The following is a 13856-nucleotide window of genomic DNA, read 5'->3' on the forward strand; positions in this document are numbered from 1 at the left end:
ACATTGGACTTCCTTCTTTTGTATTTGCAATTTTTTTTCCCTGTTGTGTACAATAAAAGTATATTCATTCATTCATTCATTAAATAATTCATTGGCACAGTTCGAATCACGAAGGTACACTTCACACACCTTTGAATACTTTATCTTGACAATGGTTCAATCACTCAGCGCGCAGAACCAATAAACCAAAAAGAAGAAGAACACGTTATGGAGAACTCTATGTTCTCAAAGGCGTGTTATCTATGTTATTAAAAAAAAATACGGTAACCACCCTAAGCTTATTTTCAACCAGCGGTTGCCAGCGGCTGTTCGGTTTAAAATAAATCCTGCAGGACCCGAACATTTTCCCGAAATAAAGAGCAGCCTATGTGTAAATCAAGGGTATAATCTATCTACATTCAAATATTAAGTCAAATTAGTTCAGTAGTTTTTGCGTGATAAAGTAACAAACATTCATCCATCATTCCATTCATACAAACTTTCTCATTTATAATATTAGTAGGATACTACTTATACTTGCAGTACGTACTTTTCTGGGTTAAGTAACTTGCGCTGAAAAGGAGCTTACCCGTTCGTCTCCGATGCCTCAGCACGTGCGATGCGGCCAGCGAAGCACGCCTCGAGTTTATTTCTTGAGGAGTGAGCCTTCGCAAAGCCGCCGCTAGCTCTGACGCCCCAGGTGCCCCCGGAACCCCAACTCCCGTGTTTCCGCTGGAAGCAAACCAACAAAAGTCAAGTCATAAAATCCCGAATAATACCATCATAGACTTATTCAGCCATCATTTCACTTGAAAATAAGTCGCGTTTAAAAGGTTTTATGATCCAAGTACTTTATTATATATAAGTATACTAATGACAGATACGTAAACAATAGAATTAATGTGGGATGGATAAAATGGCGACCGGTCTCAGGAGTTATTTGCGATCCCTTCTTAAAGTAGACTAACGTCCAAAATGGCGTACTGCATGGTGAAAACGTGTAAAAACTACTCCAGAAAATTGAGAAAAGACAATGGTTTGTCATATCTTCATTTTTGTTTGTTTCATTTTGCTTGCACACAGTATATTATTTAAATTTGCATTAAATCTAATAAGAGAGTGTCGGTACTGCTCAAATCGTCTCTGTCAAAGTCGCATAAGGTAATGAATTCTTGCAGGCAACGATAACCATTATAACATTTAAATTATTTTATATATATATGTATGCGTGTATGCAGAGGCGTGCATAGAGGGTATGCACAGGGTATGCAGATGATACAAAATTAATAAAATCACTAGTACGATTTATAAATACTCAAGGGTAGGCTTTTTAAAACACTTACAATGCCTATCCTTATGTTTTTTATAACTCGTACTGGAGGTTTTCTACATTTTATATCATCTGCATACCCTGTGCATACCCACTCCCGGTGTATGTTAATCGAGACACATCTTTCGTAAATTCGATACTAGAACAGCAGTTTATTTCTTTTACGCCAACTAGACTTTACAAACGATGATAATACTCACGGATACAAATCCTCCGACTCAGTGTCAGACATGTCTTCGAAGAAGGAGTCTGAAGAGTTCGGCTTGGTGGGCAGCTTGTACGCTGGCACCGCGTCAGGATCCGAGCCCGACAGTGACGCTCCCGACCAGCGAGACGCGCATTGCACTGTCTCAAACACTTTCTGCATGCTTGAACTGAAAAGGTAATTTAGTATTTTCAAATGTTTTATAAATTTAAAATTAAGATAACCATAGAAAAAAAGTAATTCGCCATTTTGTGGTGGCGGCCATCTTGGTCTTGACATTTATCATAGTGTGTCATATTCTTCTAGTCAAGCCCTTTCATTTGATACTCATATTGAGGGAGTTGTGAAAAATATGAAACTACTATTTTGTGGCGGCGGCCATCTTGGACTGACTTAAATTGGATTTTCATCAAACAAAGCTATCAAACAAAGCTTTCAAACAAAAGAAACGAAATCAAAATCAGACACACATAGACAAATTCAAATTCGAAAAAGGTTTTATTCATATAGACCTTATCACAGGCGCGTTCATACATTTAACATGTTCAATTGCGGTTATTTTCTGTAATTTTTTTCTGAAATGGTACCATTACCATACCAAAAATTCTGAAATGGAATAAACCCTTTTCGAAGAAAAAGTAATGTTGCAAATCCGTGTATAAATTGCAGAGTTATGCCTTAACATAATACAAAAACCATCCGAACTGATACACTTACACGATGTTATCATTCTTGAAAGAAGTCGTTTAAAAAATACACTTACTGCGCGAGTGGGTCTCCGATGCCGGAGTCGAGACTAAGCTCGGAGTAGACGGAAGAGTGCATCTCTCGGTGAAGGCTGGCGGGCAGCAGTCCTGCCGCGGCCGCCACGGAAGGCATGAGCCCGCGGGTGACCTCTCCGCGCTTCCGGACCGCGCGCAGTTGTTCCTGCGCCTCGGCCAGTAACGCTGCCACTTCTGCATACCGCTCCTACGTTAAACCATTAACATTTTAAAAGGTGAATAAGTTGGGAGTTCTTAGCTATGTTTGATGAAAATTTGTCCAAGATGGCCGCCGCCACAAAAATGGCAGATTACATATTTTTCCACAATTCCCTCAATATGGGCATCAAATTAAAGAAAGGGCTCGACTTGAATATTTAATGCATAATATATTCTCTATAACGTTAACTATTCTTTGAAACATAACTTATGCCACAGAACGAATACTTCACGTATTCACACGATAAAACACACTTAAGGAAAACCACGTAATAAATTTGAGTAAGCCTTCGTTCGAAGAATGTGAATGGACTTAAAAGTCATTAAAACTTAAACAACAGTAACGTATATTCTCTCTGCAAATGCATTATGACGGCACAAGATGTTTTACTATCGGAGTACAATAAGCACTAAAACTTTACGAGAATAAACAATAGGATATTGAATTACGTGCCTCATGTAACTACATAAATGAAATAACGAAATGTCTATTTATGAAAAACGTACCTAATAATAACGATATTTTATTGATAACACCTTATTTATTACTACAGAGTTCATTTTAATTTAAATAACTCTTTACACTCTCTGCCTGTTTGTATTGACTCTACCACCGCTTAGGGAAGGAAGATTCTACCAAGATGAAGCTAATAAGAATCTTGGCAATCTTTAATCTTTCGACCGACTTTGATGCAATTTTTACATTCGTGTAGAGGATTACAAAACGGATAAATTAAACTTCTTTTTAAAATAAAAATGAAATGGGTATTGAAATATTGTATAAGAGTCAGAGGGACATTATTTGTTGTACAACAACTCTTTAAATAAAGGATGAGAGATTTAAGGGAAAATTTCACTTAGCAGAAATCGTACGCCGACAAAGTCGCGGACATTCACTAGTTCGCAATAAACTAGGTCAAAGAAAAAACTAATACAACGTAATGCACCTAAGTATATCGCGTAAAATACTTAGTTATATCATTGAATATGACAAATAGGCACCTTGACACAATATTGCTTTATACTTTAACTAGGTTTCGCACGTTTCTTCGCTCGCGTAAGGTTAAATTTTGATTGGTAAGTTGAAATTGCAAACGAATTTTACTCCTGTTTTGCCTAATGGTTATTGTTACCAGCGACAAAGGAGGTAAAATAATACAGTAAAAATCACAAACGTGTTAAAATATTTGTAGCCTATAAAATATAGTACAATGGCTATTAATTTTTACAACTATATACTGTAATTATATTACGTAACAAAACAGTCCATTATAAAATTCTGTTATATACATAAATTCAATAATACGTGCATACCTTAGTGTCAGCCAGCTCCGAGGCAAGTGCATTCTGGTTATCTTTTGTTATCTCTAAGATTCGAAGCGTGTGCTCGTGTTCTGTGGTTAACTGCAAAAAATAAATATGCGTAATTAGCGAGTGGCTTAACGTAAATGGCTCGCCTCATATCGAAAGGCAGCGTCGGCTACTTTAAAGACTCGGCACGTTGTGAACACCTACCCCCGTAGTAATAAACGTAGCGTCGTAAGTCAGAATAGTTTTTTTTTTTTAATATTAATAACTGTTTGGCAACGTTTTGTCACAATTCAACTGTCAGCTTTTGAATGTCAAAAAGTAAAAAAACACTACGAAACACTGCGACGGGTACGGGTACATTGATGATTCGCACTTAACTGACTTATTTATAATCAACCAAAAAAGTGATGGAGTGTTCAAATGAATCTTTAAACGAGCAATTCTTGTATATACGAGTATATAATTGGAATCTCGGAATCGGCTCCAACGATTTTCATGAAATGTATACAAAATTTCATGAAAATCGTTGCAGGGGAGGGGGCGGCAAATCGACCGATCTAGGATTCATTTTTAGAAAATGTCATTTTATTCGTGTTTTCCGGTAATAACCGATTTGGTGCAACGAAGTTGCACGGGTCAGCTAGCAATACTTAATATTTGAATACATATTTTCACAGTTCCAAAAAAAGCCTAAGCACTACAAACTATTCGAGCGGAAGAACTATAAAAGCATAAGCATCTGTGCTGTCAACTAAGTTGAGTGACAGACAACAGAGCTTTTTTTAGGTCATCCCACTGTCGGAACGCAGAACGTTACATCCGGTATCTATTTAGGACGGCATTGTCAAATGGAAATATGAACATAATTAAATGAAAGTTATTGGTTAAGTTTTGCAAATAGATAAATGATTGAGTCTTGTTTTAGATATAAGCATACAATCAATATACAGTACGCTACGCAAGAGGTAAACTTTTGTTTTCATTTGTTTTCACTTATGCTACAGATTTAAATTAAAAAGTTGGCGATGTGAGCAACTAGAAACTAAATGTTGTCAGTTCAAGACACAATCACCATTAATAAAGGACATAGGACAACAATATATTATGGAGTATAATCCATTTTTTTTGGCAGCTTAAACTTTTTAGTGCTTTTATTCCAGTATAATTTGTTCTAGTTATTTGGATTGCCCTTATCCGATGTTACGTGCTGTGGACGTAAACGCAACTAAAATTAAAATAAGTTGTTTTGGTTTAAACATATTTTTTTATATTGAATCAGATAAAAATAAAATATATTAGAATTATAAAGTGATAAAGGGATGATAAAGTGATATGATTCATGATCTTTATGTGTTCATTAGAAGCAATTTTTTAGTGACTCCTGAGAAGTTGTTGTTGAGTAATAAGTGTTCTATTCGACTACAAAGATATCGTTACAGGTAGAGATTTAAACTAATTTTGCCCAATCTGTTCCATGCCATCATAAGTGTCAGAACTGGCGGCCAGTTGCCGTTACCAAACACAGCAACCATAATTTCCTGTGATAGTAGCCCGGTTTGATAACAAAAGTATCTACGTTTGCGTAGCGCCTTACAATACAGTTTACAAAGTACATTCAGTTATATAAAGCCCTTCATGACTTTAACGGCTGACTTTTTGACTTAGAAAGTAATGCAGAAATGAAAGTTCCGTATCGGAATAGAGATAAACATCACATTATTGCTTATTAATTAGCGTTTATTAATAACTCAGAACTATGAGAGGAATTAATTTGATTAGTCCAATATAATGGATTGGCGGTTATGGCTTAGTTGTTTACGCTTCGTCTTTACGTTCGGAAGTAGCTGAGGTCTAATATCACTAGCTTGGTAAAGGAGAATATCGTTAGGAAACCTGCATGCCTTCTCTATAATTTTCTTAAAGGCGAGTGAAGTCCACCAATCCTCGCTTGGCCAGCGTGGTGGAAGATGGCCTAGACTAGACCCTTCTGATTCTGGATAGAGACCCGTGATAGATAGCGTGCGTATTGTTGGTTGATAGTAATGATGATGAATATGTAAACATTACTGCAAATAACTACACTTTATTATACAAATAGGTCATCCATCTTTGAATTAGTTCGGTGGATTTCACGTAGTGTAGTAAATGGGTCATCGTATTTAGTTTCCATTACAATGGTATTCGTAGATAGGTCGATTGAAATCATCGTCATCATTACCGAAGCTCTACAGCCCTAGGTGAGTCCTGTCTTTGGTGAAGCAAATTTCTCCATTTGGGGCGGTCAGAAGCTGTATCTTTCCAGCTACGAACTGCCAAAGCCCTCATATCCCATCACTCTACCGACCCCTGGGTCGTCCTCGGCCTCTACGCCCCTCGAATTTGCCTTCCCCGGTCGTATGTATTAGATATACCTATTTTATGAGTATTTACATGAATTTGTTAATCAATGAATGGGTTACAATTTTATTGAAAACCTTATTGAAAACCTTACAATTTTATTAGCTATCAAACAGACTGGTATACTATCACAACACGAGTCTATAACTAGTTGTTTAGACATTCAGTGATAGACATCGCGAAAGATAAAGTTATATTTAGACGTAATTTATGGGTTGCCTAATGTAATAGAATACAATAGACGCGAATATTAATATTGGTGTAATAATGTGTTAGGATCTACGTATTTCAGTCTCCATATCTCTATTTACTATAGGATCGAAAACCGAAGCCAGGCACGACATTTATTAGAGTGATGTTCAAAACTAATAAGAATATTACACTTCTAAATACAATTATTGTTACTTAATCTTTAAAGATTATAGCCACCGTTCTAGTTTTACCAATACCAATAATTTCAATTCACATAACACAAAAGTAACATCGTTCAATAGAGCTAATATTGATCCGAAATCTGATAAAACCATACCACGTAAGTCATTTCGATACGTACAAGATAATTGATTCATCATTAGGATTATCACCCCAATACCGGCCTACCACAGGGCACGGGTCAGAATGAGATGGGTTAATGCTATAGTCCACCAAGCTGGCTAAGTGCCGATTGGTAGACTTCACGCCTTTTTGAGAAAATGATGGAGAACTCTCAGTTCATGACTTTAAGTAATCCATTATGTCCTCAAAAGTTTGGTGAGTCTACCAATCCGCACTTTGCCAGCGTAGTGAATTACGGCCAACACCCTCCTATATATTTGATAAAGTTTAAAGTAGTAGTAGGTCGATAATTGGTTCAAAATGACGATAAAGATTATAGCTAACTTCCACTAACCTGTTGTAGATTTCTTTCGGAAGCGGCGAGTCGTGCGTTTGTGGTGTCGAGCTGATACTGTAAATCGACCCAACGTTGCCGCTCCTCTGCCAGTTCCAAGCTGAGCACACTCGCTTCCGAATTTGCACTCGCTGTTTATGCAAAATAAAGTTTTATATAAAAAGCTGTTACTACGATATATAATGTCGCATAACAACAAAATAACATTAACATTTGCGGTCAATAAATTTCATAGAGATCGGCACTGGACTACTTTCATAAAATAATTATTTGAAGCTCAGACCCCTCTCCATGCAATTTCAATATTATGGATTAGCGCGCTCTATCGATTTATTATTGTTAAAATAAACGGACCCAAAGGACTTATCGTACCATTTCCAGTCGAAGTAATAATAAAAGAAAGTCAAGTTGGATACTAATGCTCGTTTTCACTAATACTAGGCATCAGCTAAATTGAATGCCTAATGATTTAAGCGAAGGCTGTGGAAAAAAATGTATCTCCTAAGATTAGGCGTTACTTATTTAGGCATTGTGTTGTTCGCCGTTATTGAAAACAGGCGAAGTTGTATTGCCAAGGTTAAAGTAGGTACCGGTTACTCATCATTATTTACAACGTGTAAATGAATACCGAAATAATACTTCACAGGCTTTAGAGGTACATCATGTAATGTTAAAATCACTGCCACAGTTTTTACTTAAAAAAAACTCAGATACAGTCCTAACATCACATGCAAAATTAAAATCATGTGACTCTTGTCACTTCATTAGATACGCGTTGCGTAGCGAAGGTGCTGTGTGCGTGGCTGTCTTTTATCTTCAATGGGGCTGTCCTAAGTAATCACTTACAATGTTTTGAATTCGTTTGTATGGAAAATAAATATGCTTCTTTTAATTTAATATTTTTAGAGAGAGATTTCTTATGAAATAAACTTATCCATCCGTCAATATTATTTCGTAATTCTGTTACACGTTGTATATTACTTCATCACTAAGGTTTACATGAATGATAAAAAAGCTTGGATATGAATTGCTATAACTTAGTTATTCTAAGTATTAATTTGACTTTGAGATGGTGATAACAAAAAAAAATCCCGGCTACGGGCTAAGTCTATAACGGGCTCTTTTTATTACAGGGCGTTTGCAACCCTCCTAGCTTTAGTTTTAAGTTAACAAATGTAGTTAGTTATCACCATCACCTCCCAAGAATGGTAATGTATATATATATATATATACATTACCATTCTGTACATTACCATTCTGTACATTACCATTCTGTACCATTATGTATGAACGCTTCACAAGTGCCTGTGACAGGTCTACATAAATAAAACGTTATTTAACACATTTCAGTCTCTAAAATAAAATAAAACATACTTTAAATAACTAAATTAATTGGATATACTTATAGTAAAACTTAGTAAGCATCCATTGTATTATGATTACAGAGAAATATATCTAACATTTTAACGCGAAACGGGCGAAATTTCGTAGATTATTTACTGCTGATATTTTTCGTCATAGAAATATTGAAATATTTGAATCTTACGAGCAATATTATTATGCTTCACTTTTCGTCATAATCTTTAGCGTTTTTCACAATACTAATAACTTTAGTCAAATACCCTATTAAGTTCTTTCCAATAATTACGTTACATAAATATTTGGAGCGTAGAAAACCAGTGTGAAACTTTGCGGCTTCCGTGGCCTAAATTTTTAGTAAAATATGTATGCGGAGGTCTCAACACCTATCAGTTTCGTGAAGAAAGTATTATAAAGTATGTATGTCTCATAAATGTTACAAACTGAAACTATAATCTTCTTTTCAAATAGGTAGGTATATCAAAGGCCAGTAGTCTATTATTTGTTTGCGTTATTTTGACGTAATGGTGTATATAATATTCGCAAGCTTCAACTAAAGCTATGCAGATTTCATACAAGCTCTGGTCTATAAGACGCATATAACATACCTACTTACTGGTGTATTATTTTTGCTAGCATTATGTCAAAGTGTAGTGTGTGTGTCCAGATAAAAAATATCGTTTGATTTAGATTTTATCAAGAGCAATTATTGACATCAATGCCATTCAGCAGTTTACTAAAAATTAGCTTCTTTATTTTTGCTTCTAATGTACACAGACATATTTTTTTTTTAATATTTTGTTACTAATACTTTTATGGACTTCAATTGGTTATGCAATGTTATTATTTTAACGACTTTATATTTATCTGTCTCGATAGCTCTCACGGATCCATTTATCACGAACAGCCTTCGTTCTTCTGCAGCACGATGAATGAATCTTCTTTTCTTCCCTTTTCTTTCTTCCACGTTTGAAAATAGGGGTGTTAGAACAAGTATGGTCTGACAGGGTGCAAAGTTTATTGAAAACACGCTGCTAGGCCACCTTGTGCCACCAGCCCCTTATTCTTGATTACTTCTTTATGTTCTTTGGATCTGGTTAGAGTTGTACCTGTCTTATTACATGCGAGAAAGAAGGTGGATTTTAATATATTACAATTAATGTACAAATTTACATACATTTATTTTAGCCATGAGAAAATTACATATTGGCCAAATCTGTGATACAATGTATTTTTCCCCCATTTACACAGTTTATAATTTCAAATAAATTAATATGGTCTTTCAAATAAACGTGAAGTCGGAATAGTCAATGTTTTGACAAAATTTAACATTAACGACAACGTGTGATGAAAAACTTTATTTTGTAGTTTATTTGTAAAACCCATAATGTTAACAATATATAAAGTTATGGCTTGTTAGTTAAGTTTGAAATCTCAGAATTCATCAATCATTATCTTTCCTCACATTTCTTCTGAAGCCTTCCCATATATTTATTAAATATAAATAAATATAATACGTGAAGCAGTAACGTGATCTAAAGTCGTATATCTGAAACCGGTTATGTTCCGACAATAATGCAAAACAGTTTCTCAAACAAAATGCTTACCTTTTTTATCGTAATTAAGTGATACATAAATATGTACAGCGTTTTTAAAGCACTTTGTCTTTAGCCATTAGCCAGGGCAGGGTTAAAGGCATAAGTGCTCGCGGCAAGTCAGCCATGCGATGAATCGATTAAATGAAATCTGCAGTAGGTGGTTCGTCTGACTGCAAATTTTGAGGAGTGGCGTATGATGGTGAGGCGACAACTTGCATAATTAGGCTTTAGAGAGAGAATAAAAAAGTGCTCACAGAGCTGAGCCGCAATATCCCTCAGCAGCTGCCTCTCGGCAAGCTCTGCCGAGTCAGCACCGGCAGCGAGGCGCGCAGCCTCCTCCCTCAATGCCCGATTTTCCCGCTCCAGGGCGCCAGTTCGTCTCTTCAAAGCAATAGCCGTCGGCGCCTCTTGTTCCTCTGTGGGTGAGCCCTCTTCTGTGTCATCGGTTAAAACCTGCAACCAATTTACATCTTAGCTAATTGGTCACTAACAAGAACTTAAACTTTTAAAAATATATGTCGTTCTACGCAGAAAAAAGATTTTTGGACATGAATTTTTTTTCGCTTTACACGATTCGTTTTATGTATAGACAAAAAAATTATTTGAAGTACGTTTTTCTTATTTATTTTTAATAAAAGTTCGGGATAAAATGAAAATACTTATCTCGCAGATTTTTCTGTTGATTACATTTTTTAAATTATTATTATTAATATATATTATTATATACTGATGGTAGGTAAAAACACTATTAAAATTTAAAAAAATAATTTATGATAAACGAGTCCTAGAAAGCTTCCAAAAAGCAAATAAAAATTAGGAATCAAAAACAGTGTTATCATAAGTGATTTATTTTGCTATGTACCTAATCTATTGCTATTAAAGACGATTAAAACAGCGCTAGTTAATATTTTCAATACTGAAACCTTTTATATGATGGGGCCACAATAAACGATCAAAATAAATGCCGAAGTCTTTATAGATAATTTAAATATGCCCAAATATTTTATCTTACCTTAAGCAACATGCAAAAATAGATAACCATATCTTATTATTTGTTAATTCCTTTGTTATTCAATACATGTTCTGTTTTTCTGTAACTCACGGTATGATAGTTATGGTATTTTAATATTTTCTCAAGTTTAAATGTTGCATCTTTCTACTATACATTTTATACCTCAAGACGCATGTTGTCGCACAACTGACAGCCTCTTGCATTGTTAGATCGTGAAAAACACTTATGCTAAGTTTATTATTAAGACCCTAAGTAAGTACCGTAGCCCGTGAACTGCAGGGGTGGGTCCCTGGTTATTATAGATAATCTCTAAAAGTCGGCTGATTATCTAACAATTAATCGTTCCATTTTAGTAATACACAAGAACTGTCCTAATTTGGATAGGTACTAGGAAGATGCCAAAGCGTAAAGGTATGGTTAACCTGGACTTGACTTGATTGACTGGAAAACGGGTATTTACTGCTACAATACATTGATTGGATGAGCTCTAAATAAATTCAACCTTTTATGGATTCTATGAACCAGAACAGGAACTATCAGCACTCGCAAACGGTTTTTATGCCTTAAGGTATCACTCAAGTAATTATTACCCGACAGTCAAGGCATAAAAAACGGTTTTTCATCTACCTCACTGATATCTCGAGGTATCATTTTAAACTGAGTAAAAAATAATAATATGTAAAATTGAGTCTCTGCTTTTACATGGAGCAGAAGCATGGAAATTCACCCAAGCACTGAGTTGGAAGCTGGAAGCTTTGGAGGTGTTTTTGTATGCTGATGCTGCGAATATCATGGAGAGACCATATTAGCAATACCACCGTCCTGCACAGAAAGGGAAGTCCACAGAGATACCAAAAAAAAATACAAAAGAGAAAGCTCAACTATCTGGGGCTTATAATGCGCAATCCAAAAAACAAACTGCCCCATATCATTCTTCCAAACGAGAAAAAGGGCAATCGAAGGCCTGGTCGAAGGCGAATTTCCTAACTGAAAACTGGGCCAGTGGTTTAATAAGAGTACGAGGTGATTGTTTAGAATAGAGGTTTAAAAAATACAGTGAGCCTAATGGTTGCCAACATTTGAAAGGAGGGCACTAGAAAAAGAATAGGCTAGTTTGTCAGTTTTTCCTTTCACCCACAACTTTCGAAGTTAAATTATTAGGAAAGTAAGGATACTGTTCAATTAAATAGTAAGCGGGCTAAGCCTAGTAAAGTAGTTAAAATAGAATTAAACAGAATTTATTTGCTTCAATATGTGTATAAAATGTAATTCACAATAACTTTCTTGTTTCAGCATATTCTACTATTACATATACATGGTGCATTGTATTTGTATCCTAGACAGATTTGTCTGTCCAGAGACAAAGTAAAAAACACACGGCATCTGTCCACAAATTTGTCCGGTTTTTGTTCCAAGCATTTACAATAAGTATGATTTTCGAAATGAGTTTTAAATTACTTGAATTCAGTGCAAATGCACAATTTGATCATGAACATGTAGATCATCATTATGATTTTACAAAAGTTGTAGTCAAACAATAAGTTGTCGTAACAAAGCTCGTCAAGGCCGGTCAATACATCTCCGCATTATACAGTGACCTTTTAAAGAGGACTGACACTTCAGTTAGACGAATAAGCATGACTCTTAGGCACGTTTACGTAGTTAAGACGACGTATTGTTCTCTTTTATATTTTGCGGTAAGTTCTACAATCTACATACATTTTAAATGATCTTTTGCATTGTAAAAAGAGTTATCTATTAGTTTAAAGATGGCCTAGTTAGTAAAGGACGATTGTTGCATGTATGCAACTGAATGTTTAATATGTAATGATAATACCTAAAATATTGATATTAACAAACATATACATCAAACCACTCGCAATTTAAACTAAGTTCTCCTTGTACATCATTTCGTTCATCGCCCTTTATCCTAACTGTCATCATCATCATCATCATCATCAGCCATTGTGCGTCCACTGCTGAACATAGGCCTCTTTCAAGCAGCGCCAACTTTTCCTATTTTCGGCTTTCCTCATCCAGTCGATGCCTGCCACTTTTCGGAGGTCGTCGCTCCATCTAGTAGGGGGGCGTCCGACACTCCGTTTACCGACACGCGGTCTCCACTCGAGAACCTTTCGACTCCAACGTCCATCGGTCCTCCGACAAACGTGACCAGCCCACTGCCACTTTAGTACGCTAACACGAAAGGCTATGTCAGTTACTTTAGTTCTTTGGCGAATCACTTCGTTACGGATCTTATCCCTCAAAGAAATACCAAGCATAGCTCTTTCCATAGCACGCTGAGCGACTTGAAGTTTGTGAATTAGCCTCGCTGTCAGTGTCCACGTTTCGGCACCGTAAGTCATGACCGGCAGGACGCACTGATCGAAAACTTTTGTCTTCAGGCATTGCGGTATGGGTGACGAGAAGACTCGGCGGAGTTTGCCGAGTCTTCGCCGAGAGATTGGAGAAACGTAAAAGTAAGAGCTTCAAATCCATCTATTCCATTAAAGAGCATTCTCCTGCATAGTCACTTCGACGGCTGACTGGCGCAGTGAGCAGCGACCCTTCTTTCTGAGTCCAAGGCCGTGGGTTCGATTCCCACAACTGGAAAATGCTTATATGATGAACATGAATGTTTTTCAGTGTCTGGGTGTTTATCTGTATGTTATAAGTATTTATGCGTATTATATTCATAAAAATATTCATCAGCTATCTTAGTACCCATAACACAAGCTACGCTTACTTTGGGGCTAGATGGCGATGTGTCGTAGTTTATTTATTTATTTATTTACT

General features: G+C 36.0%; 1 protein-coding gene across 5 annotated transcripts in view; it reads right to left on the reverse strand.

Annotated features, from left to right (window-relative positions):
• LOC120624754 (trafficking kinesin-binding protein milt) overlaps window positions 1–13856 on the reverse strand; it is a 54125-nt gene that overhangs the window by 4831 nt on the left and 35438 nt on the right. For all 5 annotated transcript variants that reach the window (XM_039891462.1, XM_039891460.1, XM_039891464.1 and 2 more), the window contains 6 exons: window positions 10303–10501; window positions 7092–7222; window positions 3809–3898; window positions 2278–2483; window positions 1510–1683; window positions 569–711 (listed from right to left, as the gene is read on the reverse strand). In XM_039891462.1, the coding sequence (XP_039747396.1) occupies window positions 569–711; window positions 1510–1683; window positions 2278–2483; window positions 3809–3898; window positions 7092–7222; window positions 10303–10501 (943 nt within the window). The remainder of the gene's footprint in view (window positions 1–568; window positions 712–1509; window positions 1684–2277; window positions 2484–3808; window positions 3899–7091; window positions 7223–10302; window positions 10502–13856) is intronic.

The sequence above is a fragment of the Pararge aegeria genome, chromosome 6 (genome assembly GCF_905163445.1).
Source record: "Pararge aegeria chromosome 6, ilParAegt1.1, whole genome shotgun sequence".
Classification (NCBI taxonomy): Eukaryota; Metazoa; Arthropoda; class Insecta; order Lepidoptera; family Nymphalidae; genus Pararge; species Pararge aegeria.